At 43.9% G+C, this 23,104-nt stretch overlaps 5 protein-coding genes across 7 annotated transcripts; 4 read left to right on the top strand and 1 right to left on the bottom strand.

Moving 5' to 3' along the window:
• The first annotated feature begins 185 nt into the window (after window positions 1-185).
• Window positions 186-5,635, top strand: LOC117860319 (zinc finger BED domain-containing protein RICESLEEPER 1-like). Of its 3 annotated transcripts, none has more exons than XM_034743590.2 (6): window positions 186-693; window positions 768-1,028; window positions 1,177-1,267; window positions 1,634-1,720; window positions 1,859-3,774; window positions 5,389-5,635. In XM_034743590.2, exon 5 carries the CDS (start codon window positions 2,097-2,099, stop codon window positions 3,768-3,770), a length of 1,674 nt encoding a protein of 557 aa, XP_034599481.1. In that variant the 5' UTR covers window positions 186-693; window positions 768-1,028; window positions 1,177-1,267; window positions 1,634-1,720; window positions 1,859-2,096; the 3' UTR covers window positions 3,771-3,774; window positions 5,389-5,635. The 3 variants fall into 3 exon arrangements, with proteins under 3 accessions (XP_034599481.1, XP_034599482.1, XP_034599480.1); XM_034743591.2 differs by having other exon boundaries at window positions 5,351-5,635; XM_034743589.2 differs by having other exon boundaries at window positions 5,348-5,635.
• A 681-nt stretch (window positions 5,636-6,316) lies between these two features.
• Window positions 6,317-7,656, top strand: LOC117860323 (uncharacterized). Its single transcript, XM_034743597.2, has one exon. The coding sequence runs from the start codon at window positions 7,063-7,065 to the stop codon at window positions 7,432-7,434; it is 372 nt and encodes a 123-aa protein (XP_034599488.1). The 5' UTR covers window positions 6,317-7,062; the 3' UTR covers window positions 7,435-7,656.
• A 1,754-nt stretch (window positions 7,657-9,410) lies between these two features.
• On the top strand, window positions 9,411-13,957 carry LOC117860322 (zinc finger BED domain-containing protein RICESLEEPER 1). Its single transcript, XM_072294651.1, is given in 3 exon segments — window positions 9,411-11,519; window positions 12,096-13,200; window positions 13,203-13,957. Coding segments are annotated over 2 exon segments (1,359 nt in total). The 5' UTR covers window positions 9,411-11,519; window positions 12,096-12,389; the 3' UTR covers window positions 13,751-13,957.
• Window positions 13,958-14,915: 958 nt separating this feature from the next.
• LOC117860324 (uncharacterized) lies at window positions 14,916-15,569 on the top strand. The gene has a single exon (XM_034743598.2). It carries the CDS (start codon window positions 15,103-15,105, stop codon window positions 15,472-15,474), a length of 372 nt encoding a protein of 123 aa, XP_034599489.1. The 5' UTR covers window positions 14,916-15,102; the 3' UTR covers window positions 15,475-15,569.
• A 2,671-nt stretch (window positions 15,570-18,240) lies between these two features.
• LOC117860321 (cinnamoyl-CoA reductase 1) lies at window positions 18,241-22,610 on the bottom strand. Its single transcript, XM_034743592.2, has 6 exons — window positions 22,391-22,610; window positions 22,081-22,250; window positions 19,975-20,160; window positions 19,478-19,646; window positions 18,850-19,039; window positions 18,241-18,705 (listed from the first exon to the last, which is right to left on the bottom strand). The coding sequence occupies exons 1-6, from the start codon at window positions 22,512-22,514 to the stop codon at window positions 18,573-18,575; spliced, it is 972 nt and encodes a 323-aa protein (XP_034599483.1). The 5' UTR covers window positions 22,515-22,610; the 3' UTR covers window positions 18,241-18,572.
• Between the last annotated feature and the right edge of the window lie 494 nt (window positions 22,611-23,104).

Below are 23,104 nucleotides of genomic sequence, written 5' to 3'. Positions count from 1 at the left end.
CGGATAATTTTGATGGTATTTATTGTGGTACTACTGTAACCGTCAGATTTAAAACGGACGGTGAAGCGTACGTCCGACCAGAGTTGCTCCGCCGGAGGTCCAGGCGCTAGCAAACCCCTATTATTTTACACAAAAGTCAACCTGCAGTCCTTAAAATAATAGAATGTGTCGTTTTTGCTCAAAGGTCCTTGCCATCCACCCGTCCGTGTCTCATCCTTCCGTGCCCTCCTCTTCCAATCCGCCGCCGGCCCCCTCGCCATCCATATCCACCGGCCGCCACCTCCGCATCCGCCCGCCTCACCACCCCTGAGCCCGACTCCTCATCTCCTCTCCATCGACGTCGCCGCCGGGTCTTAACCACCGCCGCTGGTTGCGCAGATGACGACCCCCACGCCGCCGCCACCTCCGGAAGGGTAGGGAAGGGTCAAGATCCATGGTGCCTCCGCCGGATCCGCGTCCACAGTGAGGAGCAACTCCATGACGACGGCCCCTTGCATAAGCTTTGTTGTCGTGGCACTGTTTACAGGCGACGGCGACTAGGGTTTGGGCGTCGCCCCGTTCCCCAACGCCATTTGCGCCCGGTGCACTCCGCTCGTTCTCCTTCCCAGGCCCTTCGCCGACCGTGCATGAGTGGACACCCGAGCGCACTCCTCCAGGCCATTGTCGGATCTGGGATTTGGCCAGGCCATGAAGGTATGGTTTCCTCGGATTTTGTGAATGATTTAACTGATTCCTAATCCTAACCAAAATTTGCCTGCAATGTGCAGATCAGAGAGGGCAAAAGTTAATTTCAGTGGATGACTGGCATCGCTTATCATTGATATGGGAGAATCATAATGTAATTGATGCCTGAACCATGAACTGCAGTGGACTACATGAAGGTCTTTCATTGATGGCCATCAGACTGAGGTAGCAGGTGCCATCATCATCCAGGATCCAACTGCTGATTACCGCTGCCACGACATGTTATGGCCAGCAACAATAAATCCACCAAAGTCCTTGCGAGTATATGTGAGAATAGCTGACAGGTTTAACACTCCTGCTCCTATTTGTCTTTCTGTGTCCAATTGATATATGTGCTAGGCATCCCTCCTAATTTGATTGTTGTTATGTACTGAAGCTGATTAGCTAACCATCCCGATTAATTTAAGTACTGATTTCTTTTTTTCCCTTTAGAGGTTGCTGCTCAGTGCGTAGTAAAATATTGGTGTCCTATCATTTATTATTTCTAAGAGAAGGACTATCAGAGTGTCATCAGTTGAGGCAGGTATGGAAATCCCAATGCCCCTGTGCATCATGTTTCTATGCAGTTTTAGTAAAATATTGGTGGCCTAGCATTTATTATTGCTAAGAGAGTACTTTCGAATGTCATAAGCTTGTGCCTGTTGAGATCTGTCACTCTTCTATCCATGTCACTCTTTTGTTGCTGCATTTCCTGCACCGTGGCTAAAGATGACCCCCAGGACCACTCTTTTGGTGGCCTACCATGTATACTTTCTTGTTGTTAATAATGTGGGTCTTGCATTACATCCATTTTTAAGTAACAAAGGTCTGATGCCCTGGCATTACATCCACTCAGTGAACTCCATCTTTTGCTGCTCTCATGGTAGCTGTTTGTTGCCATGTTAATCAGGTGGGAGAGTGGATTTTGTTCTACACAGCCTGGAGCTACAGAATTGAAGTTTGGCACCTTCAAGCTGTTGATATTCAGGCTATATTGGTGTGTGCACTCATGACTGGCTTCTATTATGTTAAGCTTGTCATTATTCACGGTTTTTCTATTATTTAAATGTATTACATATTATCAGTTGTTGTCTTAGTGTATTAAATGTATTTTGCTATTTTTTTGGAGGTTCAGATTGCACATGGGCCGACATACTCAGACTTGTCCAGCATGAAGTGGAAACAGCATAAATCATCAGCAGGGCGTTTTGTTCCAGTCCAGTGTACCGAGTTTTAAATCTAGGCTTCAAGATGAGCTTTCACCAGCCTTGACAAATGGTAAGGTTCAGATTGCAGAGTATGCTAGTAAGTTCCTCAAGGGCAGTTCTGGTAATAGAAGCCCAGTGGAACGTCACATTCTAGCTTTGCCAGCAATGGATGAGACGAATTCCACAGAACAAAATACCACATCAGCTCAGACTGCTGCAGATATAAGCAGGAAATTTGACCAAGAAGCATCTTATCAAGAGCTAACTAAAATGATTATTTCACATGGCTATCCCTTGTCAATTGTGGAACATGAAGAAATGAGAAGGTTTGCAAAGAGCCTGAACCCTGCATTTAACATGGCTTCGAGCATTGATATAGAAGAGTATTCAACTCTTTTATTTCAGAAAGAAAAGACTGATCTAAAGGAAAAGATTGCTCTTTTATCCCATCGGGTTTCCTTATCAGCAAGTGTGTGGGCTCCTCATGGAGCTGAGGCCTCAGTGAAGTATCTCTGTCTGCCAGTGCATTTTATTGATTCTGAATGGAAACTTCAAAGGAAAATCATCAAATTTGGTGTGTTTTGGTCCTCACCTACTAGTATAGAAAGGATGATACATTTTAAGGAGGCCTGCGTACTGGATTCTGATAGTGGACCATTTAATGTCATACAGGAAGCTTTAAGAGATTGGAATCTTGATCAGAAGCATTTCAGCTTGACATCTGTCAATGCAATTAGAAGGGATGAGGGTACCTCAAAGCTGATGGACTTGCTCATCCAAAGAAAATGCCTTCCTATTAGAGGTGAACTGTACAATGTTGCTTGTGCGGATGATGTGCTTAACAGCATTGTTTCAAAAGGGCAACCAGTGCTTCACCATGTTGGTGACATACTAGAGAAATTTATTCAGGTACAAATGTCCTCATCGCTGACTCGGCAGCAACTTTTAGAAGTTGTTACACATATTGGATTGAAGTGCCCACAGGAGGATTCGAAATGGTGGCATAAAATTTACTTCAGGCTTGAAGTTTTTCTGCATTTCAAGAAGGCATTCCCCTCAGAAGAATTGTTATCTGCAGAAGATACTAAAACTGTGGAATCTGTTTGCAGGATACTGAGGGTTTTTTATCGTGCTGTTGAAGTAATTTCTGGTCCTGTTTGCCCCACAGCAAATATATACTTCAATGAACTATGGAAAGTTAGAACAACTTTGCAAGAAGAAGCATCCTCTGATCACACTGAACTTGCTAACATGGTTTGGGTGATGCAAGAAGCGTTCAATGAGTATTGGCAAAGTTCATACGTGTGGCTGTCAATACCTGTTGTTCTTGATCCGAGATTCAAAATTACTTTTATTGAGTTCCGTCTAAAGCGAGCTTTTGGTACTGATGCAGAGAAGTATGTATCTGCCGTGCGTGATGCAATAAGGGAGCTGTTCCATGAATATTGTGGTCCTTCAGAGAAGTTGGGGCTTGACACATCAACTCGTGAAGCTCGTATGGTTGAGTTTGATGGATTTGATAGTGATTCATTGGAAGATTGGGATGAGCATCTTAATGCACAGACAAGGAGCCAACTAATGACAGAACTTGACAACTACCTTGAAGATGGTCTTGTCCCGAGAAAGGATGATTTCGATATTCTGAACTGGTGGATGAATAATTCTACAAAGTATCCAACTCTGTCAATTATGGCACGTGATGTCCTGGCAATGCCAGCTTCTGCTGTTAATTGTGAAGCTGCGTTGAGCAGTGAGGGAAATATGATTCATAAGCAATGGAGCACATTAAATATCAAAACAATTGAGGCTCTTGTATGTACTCGAGATTGGATTAAATAGAAAGGTAATATTTTCACTTTGGTCGTTCTGTTGGTTTCCTTCTTTGCTTATTTAAGTTTTCTAAAGATACTCCTTTTTATTGGAATTTTTGTTTATATTTGGCATGTCAGTTCTCAATAAAATTTTGCACTGTTGGAGTTGGAGCATTCACATTATCATATTTTATTAGCTAGACAATTAGTAGCAGTAGGACCCTCACAGCATCCATTTTTTCTTACTAGATGGTTACTGGAAAAACATCAGTAAATCAATAGGATCTGCCTTAGGTCAAACAAGGGGTTTGCTCTCAACTAACAATATTGAAATTGCGTCACTAGAATAATTACTGAAAGATAAACACCAGTAAATCAGTAGGATCTGCAGTAGCTTACAGAAAAAAGGTTTGTTCTCAGGGCAGTGCTACAGTACACCGATTACCTCCTAGGAGGTAAGAGTTCAAATTAATGAGGCCCTTAAATATTAAAAAAGGCAACAAAAAAAAAGAAACAACCGGCTCCCCATTATCACGGCTTCCTTCAATTTAGGATCGGAGGAACAGGTCCAACATCTGCATGTGAACATGCAATTTCTTTTCTTTTAGTTGCAACCGACGTCATAACATTTTAACAGAACACACGGCCGCATCTGGATGGAGAAAAAAAATACTTGAACATCTTCATGTTTACTTGAACATCTCCACATGACATGCAATTTAACTTCTGCATCTGCATTTCTTCTTTGAAACGAAACATCTGCATCTGCAGTTCTTCTTTGAAACGAAACATCTGCACCCGCATGGGGGAAAAAAGAGATGGCCATGACACATTTCTCCGTGTAACACATTTACTTGACTTATGTCACATTTTTCTCGAACAGATCCATGTCACATAAAGGTGTCATGTTCTTCTCTCTCTTGTTTTTTGAACCAGAACCGCCATCCATGTTCACGTGGGAGGCAAAAAAAGAAACTTAGATATGATATAGTACAATCATGTGTGGAAGTTAGATCTAATAGAAAAATACTTTTCCTATTTTCAGATTTAAAAAATAGATATAATATTACTTCCTATGAGGTAATATGTTATTAGATCAACGGTCCACAGTCATTTGGGAGTACCTTAGCAAAACCCTTGTTCTCAACTAAAAGTATGAATAACTGTGTTTCTGTTATGGTGAGCATGCATTATCTGAACTTGGAAAAGATAGAGTAATATGCATTGCAGGCTTGCAGATCAAGGATGTCAGGGGTTTGTCATAGACCTTACCTTGCTAGTCACCGTGCCTATGATGCAATTTAGTCATGATGAATTTCCCTTTACGAAACAGTATGTAAATACACAAGTAATGGAGGGAAAATTTGAAACAGTATGCACTTTATCCTTATCGAAAAATTGTATTGTCAATTTAGCATCATGCAAATACGAGTAATAGAGGGGGGGGGGATTAAATTGCTTGTATTGCGTGGAATAGAAATATTCGTGACACTGGACGCTCTCTGGGGGCAAGTGGTTCCTTGCACAGCCCATTTATCATGCTGCTGCTAACTACCAATAAGCTGACAGCTGGTAGCATGCTTCCTTTTTTTTAATTATCAACAGAAGATCACAAGCAGTTCATGACCATGGTGCTTCTAACTCAGGAACCTAGGATGATATCAGAAAAGAGTGCACTGGCCAACATCTTGCAGCCACTGGTATGTGCTTGTATATTTGAGCGAATCTTTCCCCGGGAGTGTGTATTGCAGAAGCTAAAAAGGAGAGCTTCTAGGTGTTGACATGTATTATGCATTGTTGCCTAGGATTTTGTTAGGCTTCTGGTGCAGATTATTTGTACAGTGCGAATGATGTGCTGCTGCTTTAACCTGAGAAGTCATTTGATATTCTGTCTATCGTGGCGTACTGGGTGTGTTCCCCTGCAAAATCTCAACTTGAATTTTAAACGACATCCAGCTGGGCCCGAATCGCGGTGCGGCCCGAATCCATGTTGTGCCGTTGCCCCCAAAGGGACGACGGGCCGCACAGCCTATTCGGACCCAGTTCGCCGGGAAACGCAGAACTTTTTTTATTTTTATATATTTTTTTCCGATTTCTCATAAATATACGGTTGGATGAAAAAATTGCAAAATTAGGCAAGGGAAAATTATATGAAAATTATAACTAATTATAACTTTCAAAAAATTATAACTAATTCATATCAACTCGGATGGAGATAAACTTTATATGAAACTTGTAGATCTCGATGATATCTACAACTGTGTAGTTAAGTTTTTTTTCATTTGATATTATATTGATGCTCAAATAATCGATTCAGCGCGCGCCGCCGGATGGTTTAATCATATTTTATTCAGGTTTGGTTCCATTTGCTTATTTTTAAGCAAGTGTCACATCAATGTTTAGATACTAATTAGGAGTATTAAACATAGACTATTTACAAAATCCATTACATAAGTGGAGGCTAAACGGCGAGACGAATCTATTAAGCCTAATTAGTCCATGATTTGACAATGTGTTGCTACAGTAAACATTTGCTAATTAGGCTTAATAGGTTCGTCTCGCTGTTTAGCCTCCACTTATGTAATGGGTTTTTGTAAATAGCCTTCATTTAACACTTCTAATTAGTATCTAAATATTGATGTGACACTTGCTTAAAAATAAGCAAAGGGAACCAAACGCCCCCGTATACGTTGCCTTGGATTACGTTGCCTTGGATTACGTTGCCTCAAGATTCGTGTTGACTTGTGTTGTGTTAGCCTATTTCAATGCATAGTGTTATCTTGCTTTACAAAGGGTTGAGATGTTGAAAATTTTTACGTAGAATTGAGGACGTCGGAACAAGTGAAAATAGTGTTAATTCATAAAGACATGTATGGTTCTTTTTTGTCATGGAAGACTCCTATCTTGATACTTTTCTGTCTTCAATATTTAATGTATTGCGTTGAACGCTTGGAATCATCAAATACATGGAATCTTGAGAATTATAAATATCCACTGCGGACCCCACGCCTACTTCCTACGCCCAGGCGGCACCGCGGCAGGTTACTTCCTTAACACTTCCTACGCCCAGGCGGCAGGTTAAATATCGGGCGCATTCTTCCCCTCTTCGGTAACGCTTTCCATCCCAGCCTCCCCAACCCCAACCATCTCGCTCCTCCGGCTCTCCCCGTCCGCTGCGCACCGCCCAGATCATCCTCCTCCTCCCGCTGCATTCTTTGCCTCTTCGGTAACGCTTCCCTCCCCGGTGCGGCGGTGCCTCGCCTGCTCGCTCGACGGCCCTCTCCAATTAAGCAGGGGACTGCGGTGCCACGCGGCCGACGATGACCACTCCGGGCACCACGGCGATGTTCGCCGGCCTAGCCATCTTGCTGTTCTCCGTCAGCGCCGGATTCAACTCCGGCGCCGGCGGATTCGGCTTGCTACTCTGCTTCACGGGGGTTCTCGCCGGCGCCAACATCGTCGCCGTCGGCATCCTGGCGCCCGTCGTCCCGGCGGTGTTGGCCGAGGCGCGTGCTCTCGCAGAGTTCATTCGTCGCAACCTCGCCGTCGTGGGGCTCGTGATGGCTTCCTGCGCCGTCACGGCGATCTCCGGCGAAGCAGGCCAGGTGCTCTGCTTCGGCATGTTTGCTCTGCTCCTCCTCGGCCTCTCCCTGATCAGCGTTGGGATTCTTGGCCTCTCCCAGATGCATTGAGTATCTGTTGCTGCCTCCTGCTTGCTGTCATTCTCATGCCGCGTGGGCTCAATAATGAATGTGCGCTACTATGGTTCAAGTGTCCTTCTTCCCTCTGGCCATGTAGTATGTTTTCTTTTCTGTTTTCCCTTTTGCTTCGCTCTCGTTTTGCTCTTCCTGTTTCTGTACTTGGTGTACTTGGTTTTCCTTTTAGCTTTTAATATATAACCAGTAGGACCCTCCCCTCCTGTTTCTTCAAAAAAAAAAAAAACTATGTGTCAGCATTGGATAAAATGCAATCATGTGCATAGTTTGATGAAAGCGTGATGTTTTGAGTATCTGTTTGCAAGTTTCCTAAAATTATTCTTGTCCTAGGAAATGCTAATCAACTAAGAATCTGCTACATGCTATCTCTGTTCAGAATAAGATGACGTTTTGGACAAATAATTTGTCATGTAGCATGAGAGAACTGAACAGCTTCCACCGGGTGGCTGCCGACTGCCGTGCGGCAGGACTCTTACTGATTTTGGTTCCTCGTTGTTCCACCGGCATGACTCTCTTGGATAGTAGTGTTGTCAGCACAGTTGAACTCTCTTGGACATCCTACTATCCATCATCTTTCAACTGGTTCACCAGACGACTCAAGAGGTGCCAAGGCGGTGAAGTCTGATTGCTGGCTTCACCGGGAGCCAAGAAGGCGTCCGGTGAAGACGACGGGCGGGGGAACGAGCACCGTCGCGGCCGTGGCAGCCTCTCATCTATGCTGGGGATCGTGGCCGCATCCTCAGCCGTCCACGCCGTCACCCCGGTGGTGGCTTTCGGACTGGCCGTCGTCATGTTCGACGGCGTCTCCATGGCGATGGCCGGTTTTCTCTAAGTCTAGGATAGGCGGGCTCTGGAAATTCTGTTCCACTGTCGTCGTTGTTATTGCTCAGTTTCTTACACAGAGACTCCGAACACCAGCAGGACAAATATCATGAAGGAGAACGTCGGGCCTGTCTCCCCCGCAACCGCTGTGGAAGCAGAGGATACCAGGACGAGCCCCACAACGGCGAGGTTGCGCCGCATGAACGCACGTGCACCGGCGAACGCTGCGAACGTGGGGCCGATGGGTGCTGCTGGGTCGTCGGCCGTCCTGACGCCGGCGGCGATCATGTTGGGCCAGATAATCCGTCGCAGTCGCCGAAGTTGATGCCTGCGCCGACAGCGAGCACACATGATGATCAGGCCGGTGTACATCGCCCTGCTGCTGCCCTGAGTGCTCATTGGCGTCACTACATCCATGCTCGCAAGAGAATTGGGGAATTTCACAAGACATTATAGCCACTGAAAAATCCAAAGGTTTTCACAATCACATGAAGAAAACAAACTGCGGACACGACGCTGAAACCTGATGAGACTGGAGCGAGTAGGACTAAACAAAGAAAGAAGGAGACAAACGCGTGGGCCGTCAAACTTCCCATCTATAGACCCACTTTGGGAACGTGCGCCAGATTTACCCTGGTAGCATATCCCCGATGGGGATTTATTAATTTGCCAGTCGTTCGCCGATGGGGATTTATTAATTTGCCGGTCGTATGCGCGGGGCCCGAATCGCGGTGCGGCCCGAATCCATGTTGTGCCGTTGCCCCAAAGGGACGACGGGCCGCACCGCCTATTCGGACCCAGTTCCTCGGGAAACGCAGAACTTTTTTTATTTTTATATATATTTTTTTCGATTTCTCAGAAATATACCATCCGACGAAAAAAATTGCAAAACTAGGCTATTGTCATCGGCTGAGACAGCGGAAGGGCCTCATCGCCAGCCCAGGTGGCAGTTGGGCTGGCGGAAGGGTCTTACCGTCAGTCCAGCCGGCACCAAGGGGTACACACCTCCGCGCTACAATTTTAAAAAATTATAACTAATTCATATCAACTGGAGATAAACTTTATATGAAACTTATTGATCTTGACTAAACCTTTCCCAATCGCGATTCCCGCGCGCTGAGCTGCCCTTTCCCGCGCGCGAGCAGACCAACCTTCCCGCGCGGCCTCTTCCCGCGCGCGCAGCGGTGGCGGCCGGGCGAGGGGTGGCGGCCCTCCCCACTCTGGCGCACCCCCTCCGTCCCATTCCTCTCCTCCCGGGCCCGGCGCCGGTTCCAGGCGGCGGCGGCTATCTCCAGCCCCCTCCTCTCCCGGCGGCGGCCCTCCCCACTCCGGCTCGCACCTTTCCGGCCCACTCCTCTCCTCCCGACGCCGGTTCCAGGAGGCGGCGGCGGCCATCTCCAACCCCCTCCTCTCCTGGCGCGTAGGAACCGACGTGTGGCTTTCCGTGGTTCTCCCGTTGACTCTGCTGGTTCGAACCGCGCGCAGGAGGCCGACGTGTGCGCGCTCGGCGGCTGCTCGCGCTCCTGGCGCACCACCTGCGACGCCGACTGCGTCTGGGAGCACCTCTTCCGCTGCCGCTGGCCGGCCGCCGCGGCGGAAGTGGCGGTGGCGTCCCGTGTGCAGGTAGGTAAAGAGGGACCAAGTTGAGGTCTTGATGTAGCCATATTCGGATCATGTAGTCATCATAGCTCAATTTCACCGGAATTTTGTTAGTCATACTAGCTCAATTTCACCAGAATTCGAACCTCGAGCTGTACATCTTCGGGACTTCTAGTATCAATGTATCATCCTGCCTTTAGGCTCGTACTGGAATTTTATCTGTTATGCTAATTGATAACAAGGAAAGTTTTCATATACTTGATCTGAGATTAATATTAGTACTATTTCTTTTTTATGCCAATCAGAAAACTGTTGTTCACTGCAATACAAGTTCTTCTTGAATTTTCTACTGAAAAAGTGACCCTCACCTTTATGTTCTTAAGTCTTAACAAATGGGAGAATGGGCAATAATCAAATATACTTACCCTTGGTTTCTGCTAGATTGTAGTGCATGTGTAGATTTAGGTTCTCAATGTACCTAGAACTATTATTTGGAACAATGACACATACGTCCTGCTATCCATGTGCATTATTCTTCACTTAACGCAGTGGCATGTTCCCTGCAACCTTATTGTTCATGATGTGCTGATTATAAATGCTATACTATCTCTTTTTCCTGAATTGGCTCATAAGTCATAACTTACAGTTAATGTTTAAGTCTTCATCTTTGGTTCAAAATATTACATATTTAACTGATTCTGTGAATAAGAATTTTCATCATTTGAGCATAAAACGACAAGAATTAGTTCCTAGTCCATTTTAAGGCTCAACTTTTTAGTGGACACAGTTGGCCCTCCAAGCTTCATCTCCTTCACTTTCTGTGAGGTCTCTTACAGACAGAGATATAGAAGAGTGATTGGTTCTGCATGCAAGTCAGTAGCAGACTACCGGAACCAAAATATGGAGCAGAGCAATACCTGCCTACTGCAAGTCTATGGTTCTCTTTAGGGTACATTTTGGACGTTTTCAAGGTATAATGTATTCCTGATCGTGACGCAACTATTGGCTCGCCCGGACGGCTTCGGCTGCACACCAACAGTACACAAACGCAAGAAGAGGAGGGAGAGAGAAATAATTCAGCAGGCAGCGGAAGCAGCACGAGCGCGAAGCGGAAGCAGCAACAGCGAGCTAGGTGTATGTATTTCAGTAGAGGATGAGCTCCATGGCACAAACCTGATCGTGACCTCCTGGCGACGTGGGTTCCTGCCGGCGTGAAAAATCCTTCGGCGACATGAGCTCCTGGCGGCGCTGCTGGACATCACGAGGGGGAGGTGGGCAGGTGGGCAGCTCAACTAATGGGCACAATACGATGACATGATCTGTTTTGAAATATTGAGGGGCTAATTTTTAGCGTTCTTCAATAAGCTGATATGTTTTTTGGGGAAAATTTTTTTAGCATAGCTCCCAATATTGAGGAGCTGCTTCTATTGGTCAATCCAGATTCAGAAGTAAGATAGCTAAGCTGTGGGATGATTACAAGCTTGTGTGCGAAAACGGAGTGGTTGATAGAGTGGAATGCCGATGCTGCCATGTTCACTTGAGCTGTCGAAGTGACTCTTTGTATCAACACCAAGAAATCTGCCCAGGGAAGGAGAGATTGGCTACAAGCCAGCAGCAACAGGATGCAGAGTTTCGATATGGTATGCTTTTAGTTACTGAGTAACTCTTACGCAATAGGATAAATTTGAACTTAAATAGCCACAGTTGTAGAGTTATGATCCTGCTTGTGATTTCTTTAGATTTTGTTTCCTTTGGTGGGAATTTCTAGTATTTTCCTCTTCATTCGCAATTAGTATGGAAATTATGAACCTTGTATAATTTGTTTGTATTATGCCCGGCACTTAGTTATTTGCACAATGACTGTCATACGGTGGAATAAAAATATAGAAAGTACAATGTTTCGACATATTAACCCTACATTAATGTTGCAAAAGAGATCAAGTGTTTGGTATTTAGTTGGTTTGCGTACATGGTAAATTTGGACAATTATTGCAAAGTGGAGGGGCATACATTAGATTCTACACAGCTCATGGTTCAGTTACAATGATTGATATACTAATTTTTGCTGTTGGTCGGTTTGTATGGTGTAAATTTGGGTGTGCTATTCGCACATTTTATGTCCTTCATATAATATGCATAATTTTCTGGATGAATTATTCAATCTTTATGCATATTACTGGTGAATGATGTAGATCTTCTGGACTACATTCTTACAGATTCATATGGTGGCATTAACTTGGTAGCTCATAGTGACAACAAAAAAATCAGGTCAATGGTATGGAAAGATTTTATACCATTATATGTTGAGGGGAGGATCCAGGAAGCTGAATGCGTCCATTGCCACAAGCGACTCAGTGTGGATAAAAGTAGAAGACAACTAAACTGACATAGTCAGACTTGTCCAGCCCATGGTAGAACTAGCGTAAATCTTCAGAATAGAGTTTTTTCCCAGTCCAGTGAACCAAGTTCCAAGTCTAGGCTTCAGGATGAGCTTTCACCTGCCTTGACAGATGGTATGGTTCAGATTGCAAAGTATGCTAGCAAGTTCCTCAAGGGCATCACATCGGGTTTCCTTATCAACTTGCTTGTGGACTTCTCATGGAGCTGAGGCCTCAGTGAAGTATCTCTGTTTGACAGTGCATTTTATTGATTCAGACTGGAAACTTCAAAGGAGAATCATCAAGTTTGGTCTGTTTCAGCCACTCACTAATTTGGATAGGATGATACAATTTAGTGAGGTTACTGTACTAGATTCTGAGAGTGGGCCATTTAACATCATATGGGAAGCTATAAGAGACTGGAATCTTGATCAGAAGCTTTTCAGCTTGACATGTGTCAGCGAAATTAGAAACGATGAGCGTACCTCAAAGCTCAAGGACTTCCTCGGCCAAAGGAAATGCCTTCCTATTGGAGGTGAGTTATACAATATTGCTTGCGTGGATGATGTGCTTAACAGCATTGTTTCAAAGGAGCAACCAATGCTTCATCTCGTTGCTGATATACTAGAGCGATTTATTCAGGCACAAATGTCCACAGCGCTTACTCAAGAGCTACTTATAGAAGTAGTTACGCATATGGGATTGAAATGCCCCCAAGAAGATGCAAAGTGGTGGCACAAAATTTACTTTGGGCTTGAAGTTGTGTTGCATTTCAAGAAAGCATTTTCCTCTCAAGATTTCTTATCTGCAGAAGACACTAAAACTGTTGAGTCTGCTTGCAAGATATTAAGGGCTTTTTATCATGCCATTGAAGTAGTTTCGGGTCCTGTCTGTTCCACAGCAAATAGGTACTTCAATGAACTGTGGATAATTAGGACAACCTTGGAGAAGAATCATCTACAAATCATACTGAACTTGCTGGCTTGGTTTGGGAGATGCAGGAAGCATTCGACGAGTATTGGCAGAATTCATACTTGTGGTTGTCAGTACCTGTTGTAAAGTATGTGTCTGCTGTACGTGATACAATCCGGGAGCTGTTTCTTGAATATTGCAGTGCGTTAGATAAACCAAGTGTTGAGACATCAAATTCTGTTGTTCAAGTGGGTGGATTTTACAGGGATTCATTGGAAGATTGGGATAAATACCTTTATGAGCAGACAAGGACCCAAGCGTTGACAGAACTTAAGAACTACCTTGAAGATGGCCTTGTTCCAAGGAAGGATGATTTTGATGTTCTGAACTGGTGGATGAGTAATTCTACAAATTATCCAATCCTCTCAATTGTGGCACGTGACGTCCTGGCAATTCCTGCTTCTGCTATGCATGGTGAGGCAGCATTAAGCAGCGAGGGACCAGTGATTCATAAGCAATGGAGCACATTGAATATCAAAACAATTGAGGCTCTCATATGTATGCGAGATTGGATTAAATAGAATGGTAAAGTCTTCATTTTGGTTGTGCTATTGGTTTCCTTAGTTGCTTATATAAGGTTGTAAATCATGTGTTTGTGTTTTTGGCGGGCAGCCTATATTTTGCATCTTAATTATCAACGTTTGTTTATAGTGCACAATTGAAATGTACCACTTGCACCGCATTATTATTCAGTATTATCTAGACAATTACTAGCAATTGGACTGTCACAGCATCTGTTCTTCTTAATTGATAGTTACTGATAATAAGCAACAGTGGATCAACCAGATCTATAGTAACTTGCGCATAGGAAGGTTATTCTCTACTAACAATATTTAAACTGCATCTAAAAGAGAAGAACAATATTAACTACTGAGACTTCTTGTCCCATGCGATTGCATTTACTTAGATGACATGTGCCTACATAAGTAATATACATCAGAGTTGCAGCTAGTTATCAGGTAGGTACAGTGTGATAAGGATAAGGACTTTTCATAGGACTCACCTTCAAGTCCGGTGCAATTTACTCATAACACATTCTTTTCTATATATTCACATTCTTTCTATATATGTTAAATAATACGTAATCTCTTCATCTTTATTGAGGATCTTCATATTATGGTATGGCAAGTTTAGCGTGGCTAGACTAAAAGTTTTGAGAGTAGAAAATAAGTTTTTGTTACTTTAATGAATTGAAATGCGATGTTGACATGCGATGTTGTCATGCGGTGCGCAGCGCGGTTGACATGCGATGTTGTCCAGCCTTCGGGCCGGGCCGCCGCTGCAACATCGCGCGTCAACATCCAGATGTACTCCGTGAGGCTGGGCCCACGCGCTGTCCTTGACGCCAGTGAGCTGCAGGCGACGACACGACGGCAGCGCGCGTCGCCGGTGTTGGCTTCGCCTTCACTCGCACTCACGAACACAAAGCACCAGCGAGGGAGACGATGAACACGAACGCCGCGGCCACGTCCTGATCTGTATCTTGGCACTTTATTTTCTCTGAACTTACCTACTACCGACGCGCTCGGGAGGAGCAGCACAAAACCGAGCCTTGGGGACACACATGCAGGACCTGCTCCAGCCGGATGGTTTAATCATATTTTATTCAGAGTTTCAGAGAACGCATGTGGCCCAAGTGATTCCCAACGTAGTGTGGCGTATATAGCACCCCCGGGCCTCCCCGACCCCAACCATCTCGCTCCTCGCCTCCTCCGGCTCTCCCCGTCCGCTGCGCACCGCCCAGATCATCCTCCTCCCGCTGCATTCTTCGCCTCTTCGGCAACGCTTCCGTCCCCGGTGCGGCGGTGCCTCGCCTGCTCGCTCGACGGCCCTCTCCGATTAAGCAGGGGACTGCGGTGCCACGCGGCCGACGATGACCACTCCGGGCACCACGGCGATGTTCGCCGGCCTCGCCATCTTGCTGTTCTCCGTCAGCGCCGGATTCAACTCCGGCGCCGGCGGATTCGGCTTGCTACTCTGCTTCGCGGGGGTTCTCGCCGGCGCCAACATCATCGCAGTCGGCATCCTGGCGCCCGTCGTCCCGGCGGTGTTGGCCGAGGCGCGTGCTCTCGCAGAGTTCCTTGGTCGCAACCTCGCCGTCGTGGGGCTCGTGATGGCTTCCTGCGCCGTCACGGCAATCTCCGGCGAAGCAGGCCAGGTGCTCTGCTTCGGCATGTTTGCTCTGCTCCTCCTCGGCCTCTCCCTGATCAGCGTTGGGATTCTTGGCCTCTCCCAGATGCATTGAGTATCTGTTGCTGCTGCTGCCTCCTGCTTGCTGTCATTCTCATGCCGTATGGGCTCAAATAATGAATGTGCGCTACTATAGTTCAAGTGTCCTTCTTTCCTCTGGCCATGTAATGCCATACTGTCTCTTCTGAGAGATGATGTAAGACAATACTGCGTGTCTTAGTTCCCAGCATGACAGGCTGCACACCTTGTAGTATGTTTTCTTTTCTGTTTTCCCTTTTGCTTCGCTCTCGTATAACCAGTAGGGACCCTCCCCTCCTGTTTCTTCAAAAAAAAACTATGTGTCAGCATTGGATAAAATGCAATCACGTGCATAGTTTGATGAAAGCGTGATGTTTTGAGTATCTGTTTGCAATTTTCCTAAAATTATTCTTGTCCTAGGAAATGCTAATCAACTAAGAATCTGCTACATGCTACCTCTGTTCAGAATAAGATGACGTTTTGGACAAATAATTTGTCATGTAGCATGAGAGAACTGAACAGCTTCCACCTGGTGGCTGCCGTGCGCCAGGACTCTTAACTGATTTTGGTTCCTCGTTGTTCCACCGGCATGACTCTCTTGGATAGTTGTCAGTACTGTTGTCAGCACATTTGCGGATGGTACTGTTGATTCCATGCTGTTCGGAACTTCGGATAGTAGTGTTGTCAGCACAGTTGTACTCTCTTGGATATCCTACTATCCATCATCTTTCAACTGGTTCACCAGACGATTCACAAGAGGTGCCAAGGCGGTGAAGTCTGATTGCTGGCTTCACCGGCAAGCTGAGAGAGTCAGGTGTACGCCGCGGACTCGGGAATCATTCAGGCATCAATTCACCCCAAGACGGCAAGTGGGTCGCCGTCAACCCGCAGTCCGGCGCGCTCATCATCAACATCGGCGACCAGCTGCAGGTGATCAATTATCTCCTCAACATCCATTTCAGTGACTTGAGGCCTGCGAACGAACTCACTCCAGCAGAACAAAGCTTAAAATCTGTGTTGGATGATGCGTGCAGGCGCTGAGCAACGGGCAGTACCCCGGCGCCCCGCACCCCGGCGCGCTGATCACCGGCATCAGCGACATGCTGCTGCAGGTAATTAATGTACCCAACACCCAGTTTATTGCAGATGCAGTAATTAAATTGTCTCCAAGTCTTTTGAGAATCTTTTTTAACTTGTGTTCCTGATCGTGTAGATTCGCGTTGAAAAGTCCGCGGGGTGCTGAGACCGGCGATCCCATTCCACCAGGAGCCAAGAAGGCGTCCGGTGAAGACAACGGTCGGGGGAACGGGCACCGTCACGGCCGTGGCAGCCTCTCATCTATGCTGGGGATCGTGGCCGCATCCTCAGCCGTCCACGCCGTCGCCGTTGGCACCGTCACCCCGGTGGTGGCTTTCGGACTGGCCGTCGTCATGTTCGCCGGCGTCTCCATGGTGATGGCCGGTTTTCTCTGAGACTAGGATAGGCGGCTCTGGAAATTCTGTTCCACTGTCATCGTTGTTATTGCTCAGTTTCTTACTCAGAGCTTCTCCAAAAGCCACTGGTCCGAGAATGTAAGCAGGCTCGTTTGTTTGATAGCCTAGACTTTTTTTTCACTAGGCTGATGATTTGAATAAATCCAAAGGATGAGCTGTTTGAAATACGCACTAGTTATATGTTTGTTCTAGTTCATACAAATGTCTACTTATTTTAGGATAGCTTGAAATTGCTTTCATAAGGCACATAAGTACTACTCCATTCTTAGGAGAAGACAAACTGAGATTTGTCTTAAGAGATTGGAGTATCAACTCCTCTCATATTCTACTATTTTTCTTACAATATCAAATTTTCAATTTTTTATTTGAGTATATTATTATTTGTACATCTCTTTTATTTGCATCATGTTATTTTTCTGATGTTCAGTCTTTCATTCATTATTTATAATCATTCGCTCATCGTGTTATTTTATTTGTTTGCATTAGACAATCATTTATTCTAGTTATTCAAGTATTTATTCGCTATGATCAAAATTAATATTTTCTATTAGAAAATAGTTTTAAATTTTTTGATCCAAACATAGTCAACTGTGATCCTGTTTTGAAAATTTTGTCAAAAGAAATACAGTGGTGCAATCGAAATCAAATATGAATGCTTGGTTTATGATTGTGTATTCTTTTAATTTCAAAAATTTTCATGCACGTGGGTATCCGTTTTTGTTCTGCAAGTTTGTATAATTTGTTTGATATGTATGATTGTTTTGTTCCATAAGTTTCGTAGAATTTGTTCCACGTGTACGTGTCTCGCAGAAAATATGCGACCTTAATTAAAAAATATGAATAAAAAATGCTTCAAAATATAGTCAAGTGGGATCTTGCTGTGAAGGTTTTATTATAAGAAACGCAATCGTGTAAGCTATAAATCTTACACCGAGCATCAAAATTAAATTCCGATTGCACTATTGAATTTCTAACAATAAAAGCTTTACAACAAGATCCTATTTGACTATATTTGGATGAACTTTTTTATTCATATTTTTTAATCAAGGTAGCATTTTCTATGAGACATATACATGTGGAACAAATTATACAAACCCGTGGAAAGAAAATCATACGCATAGAACAAAATATACGAACTCAAAAAACATATTTAATTTTTTGTTCACAGAAATAGTTATTTGTTCGTGGTATTGAGAGTATTCATAACTAAATAATCCGCATCTAAAAAATATTTTTTAAAAATATTCTCCAAACACAGTCAAGTGGGGTCTTGTTTTGAAAATCTTGCTATAAAAAATTTAATGGTACAATCAAAATTTTTAATTTGAAGGTCCGATTCAAGAGTGATGACTTTTTTAGTTTTCGGACTCTCTTACACGGGGATGACATTATCAACTCTAGTGAGTTGTTACTCCGCTCAATTCTTTCAACAGTACAGCCTAATAATCATCACGTGGCCTACCAATCAGGCTGCAGGCTAGCCGCAGAAGATGACAACGATTTATCTGTCATCTTCTGTGATGCATAACCGTGCCCCAGACGGAGTGCCCCTCAAATGGAGGGTACTACTCTTACCCGAGCTACTCATTGGTTCTCTAGCTTATTCAGTCTCACCATGGCCAAATGGTCCCCAAGTTGGAGGCTAATTCAGGATGCCAAGTGCTCGGCAGCTTTCGATGCTGTCATGGAGGGTTTTCTCCATAGGCCTGGAGCTCCACCCTAGCTTCTCAAGCTTCTCCGTGTTACACCTGGTGCTGTATTCTGCTTCCACAAAGCTGCAAGCCATCGCATTGCAACAGACAAGGATATTGTAAGCAAGCATTTGAATGATCTAGCAAAACATATAGTGTTTCAAAACATAACTTTTTCTATGCAGAGATAAAATCAGACCAAATCACTTGCTGAGAAAAGGGATTTACTTTTTGTGATAGTTGTACGTTGGGTACGAATTCTTTAATATGTTTACAATATCGGAGACTCTTATTAGTGCTGAACTGCAGAGGTACCTTCCATACGCCTTTGGGTTTTCATAAGCCAACAGAAGAGCATCAGCAACATCACGAACATCCACAAAATGCTCAAACTTATGTTCGACAGACTCCTCCTCATCTGTTGCAGTAGAGAAGGTAGTGTTTGTTTCAATAGACAAAGCACCAAACTCAAATACTAGGATGATCGATTGATATGCTTCATTGTTTTCTATTCAAAACAAGCAACAGAGAGGTACTACCTTAATGGCTTAATATATACACTTTTTAGTTCAAATATAAAAGCTATATGATCATTTCGAAAAGGAAAAGGAAAAATCTCAACCCAAACTATTGTTGTAACTTTAGCGAAATACTTTATGCACGAACCATTTGTTACAACTTACAACCAATTGGTTTTTGGCCGAGTGAGGCATGACTGCATCAGTCAAGTGATTAGAGTCCTTTCGTCTAGTTGTTGTAAATAAGAAGTTTTATGTCATCCCATTTTTCTCTTTTCTCGGCTCGCTACTAAATGCAAATCAAGATGACTAAATAGAAATAATTGAATCATATCCACCTTTGATATAATTAAGAAATATTTTAACGCTTGTGCTAATTGAAGATTGCATCAATGGTCCGATGACCAATGTTGGGCAAACAGTTACAACATCCAGTCCAGTTTTTGCTGCATAAGCAAAGGCCTCACGCTCCGCCAATGTTTTAGAAAGGAAATACCATCCAAATTCCTACAAGAACAAAAACAAGGACAACATTATTTTTATATGATCCAGACAAAAATCGAATCTGCCTATTCTTCCAGGATAGAAGCAGTCAAGTCATTGATGGAAGGATATTACATCATGCAAAAGCTATAAACCAAGTGTTGATAATGCATTCATATTTCAGAAAAGAAAAATCAAACTGAAACAAATCAATGTAGAATGCATGAAGAGGACATGCTCTTAGCACCTGATGAAGAGAGAAAACATGCTCAGTTCCATCTGAACATTAGCACAAAAAGATTTCAGCAGCTACTCCTGCGCTACGTTACTTAAATGATCTACTATGATATACCTGATGCTTTCTGCAATACTCCTCATCTGACCAGCTATCTTCGCTGAAGGCGATGCCCTTGGGCCACTTGGGATTGAAACCCACGGCAACAAATGAAGATACCACCACAACTCGCTTAACTTTTGCCTCGTAGCAAGCTTTCAACACATTCAGTGTGCCAGTTATAGTAGGAGCTAAGACATCTGCCTGCAACGCGGATTGTAAAAGGTAGTCTCAGGAGGTAATAGAATACCATAACTACTGGTTATTTCTAACAAATTGACAAGTACTACCCCCGTCCATCAATATATAAGATGTATTTTGATAGGGTGGCTCCTAATTTCTGGTATAATATAACCATCTTAAAACTACTTTGAGTGCAAATCTGATGTTTTAGTTTTTATACACTAAAATGTAAATAATTTGATAAATTGTTGGTTAACTTTGACTTTTCCCTAGTCAAAAACTCAAAATATGCGTTATATTGGTAGACAGAGGAAGTACTAAGTATGTACTTAGTGTACTTGAAGAAGCCAAAAACTGGTGCTCCTCTGTCTACTTTTATAAGACGTATTTTCGTTTTGTTAGAACAAAGACTTTTACCAACATTTACTCTATTAATACATAATTTTGTATCACAAGTTGATGTTATTAGATTTGTATTAAAATACTTACTTATGTTATAAGTTTATATCACATAAATTACATATTAGCAGAGTAATTGTTGGCAAAATATTTGTCCTAAAGAAATAAAATATGTTTTGTAAAAATAAATAGAGGGAGAATAAGACTGGTATCACCCACAAAGAGCCAGAAAGCCTGGTTTGATTAGCAACACTGATATCCTATTTCATATATTTTGCATTGGAAGGAGCAGCAGACACATGGAAATATCATCAAAAGAACAACATATACACGAAAAATCCCGGGTAGGTAATTCAAACACGCCCCACCCAATAGGTGAATCTTTCAAAGTGTGGGAAATCTCCCCTTTCTTCAATCCTAGAATCCATGCCTAAGAAAAAGGGTATATCTATGAAAATGCTCAACCCATTCATGCGATTCAATCCTCTGCTCTGATTCTATTAAAAAGGAAACACTCCACTAAGTCGTACACACTCCTCAATAAATCTGGTAATTAATTCGTTCAAATCAATGCTCGGTGCAGCAGGTAATGTACGTATTTTGATTCAGGCATTTGCTCATATAATCTCAGTATTGTATATTGTCGGGGGAAGCTACTGCTTCTACGACAGCTCCGCTTCCTCACTTATGTGCGGCTAGTAAATGAACCAAACAAATCAAACACAACTAAATGACCATTTCAAGCGATTCTAAAGGTGAAAGTTTATCAAAACAAAATGATCCTGCAGAAATTACATACTCTTGGCGTGCCAATTGATGATGTCGAAAAAAATCAGCTTAATTTGTTTTGTAGGAGTTTATTTTCAAATCATATTTTTCCAAAAAATTTGAATCCGAAAAGGTTTCTACGAAGCTAGCTCTACACCCGCTGCCTTAAAAAAAGTCCTTACTAAAAAGGACGGCTAATGATGTTGTACACTTATCAGGAAAAAAAAAAGAAAGAATGAAACAATGTACAGAAACTAATAAGAAAAAAAAAGGAAAACATAGTACTACTGTGTTGCACTGTAGTATGAAGTCAAAATGCAAACCGAAGCTGGTGAAGCAAAAAAGAAAATAGCTTCCCCCGCTCCAGCTCGGCCCGCGCTAGATGCACTACAGTGCCAAAACCGAAGCCAGCTAAAGGCGTTTGGATACCAGGGGCTAAACTTTAGCCCTGTCACATCGGATGTTCGGATGCTAATTAGGAGGACTAAACATGAACTAATTACAAAACTAATATTAGAACCCCTAGGCTAAATCGCGAGACGAATCTATTAAGCCTAATTAATCCATCATTAGCGAATGGTTACTGTAGCACCACATTATCAAATCATGGACTAATTAGGCTTAATAGATTCATCTCGCGATTTAGCCTAGGGGTTGTGCAATTAGTTTTGTAATTAGCCTATGTTTAATACTCCTAATTAGTGTCCAAACATCCAATGTGACAGGGGCTAAAGTTTAGCTCCTGTCTTCCAAACACCTCCTAAGTTGTTTCACCTCAGGGTCGGGACATGGGCCGGACGGCACAGGGCTGGCTACATGGAAGACACCATCACAGCCGGCGATTGCCGACGCCACGCTGCTGTGGTCCAGTACGTCAGCCTTGACCAACCGAAGCCTCTCCCCGGCACCTTCCAGCGCCATGAGATGAGCATTCTTGCCACCACCTACACCGCGAATGTTTCATGCTGGAATTAGTATATCCAGTGCATTGTCAACTGCTTGCAGAATCAAGGGCCCTGTTTGCCATCAGAAGCTTCCCGGCAGGGAGCAAGGCCGGCGGCGAGGGTGTGGTTACGTTACGTACTGGGATCGCGCACGGTGCCGCGGACGGCGTAGTGGCCGGTGGAGAGGAGGAGCTTGACGAGCCACGACGCCACGAACCCTCCCGCGCCGGTCACGCACACCGTGCTCCTCGCCGGCGCCGCCATGCTTTTTCTCCCTCTGCTCAGTCCGTTGCTCTCCGGCCGTCTCAATGCCCAGCTGACTCCTGCCGTCTTGCGTCCAGGCTGAAGAGCGATGCAGCCGTTGTGTATTTGGGTTTATAATAGCCTTCAGCGCTCTTCGTTTCTGGTAATTCTTTTTGAACGAACTGCTTAGGCGCATGTACAGCCATCAAATTAAAGCAGACGTCACGTACGTGCCAAAATCATGCTTAGCACATGGTGCTAAAATAGTTAGGCATGCACAGTAATGTACTGCCGTATGTACTGGGGTACCTTCCAAATACATTATTCCTTTGAAAATATTCCAAACCAAAAATGTACTAGAGCCATCCAATACGGATGCCATGTTACCTCTCGCTCACCTTGCTTAACCTTGGCCCTATGATGAAAGTAAAGAAAGCTTTGAAAATGTGTTGCCGTACAAGCTACTGAGTCCTGCTTCAATCCCTTCAGTAGCATCAGAGAGCCAGAGACATTATTTTTACAGCTCAAATTTCAGGAAAAAGTTATTTTCAGCCATCTCCAAAAAATGAATCCTATTCAGCACCAAAAAAAAGGGAACAACATTCTGCCTG

Source organism: Setaria viridis, chromosome 6, assembly GCF_005286985.2.
Source record: "Setaria viridis chromosome 6, Setaria_viridis_v4.0, whole genome shotgun sequence".
Classification (NCBI taxonomy): Eukaryota; Viridiplantae; Streptophyta; class Magnoliopsida; order Poales; family Poaceae; genus Setaria; species Setaria viridis.
The sequence above is the reverse complement of the archived record's forward strand: the minus strand, read 5'-3'. Positions and strand labels throughout refer to the sequence as shown.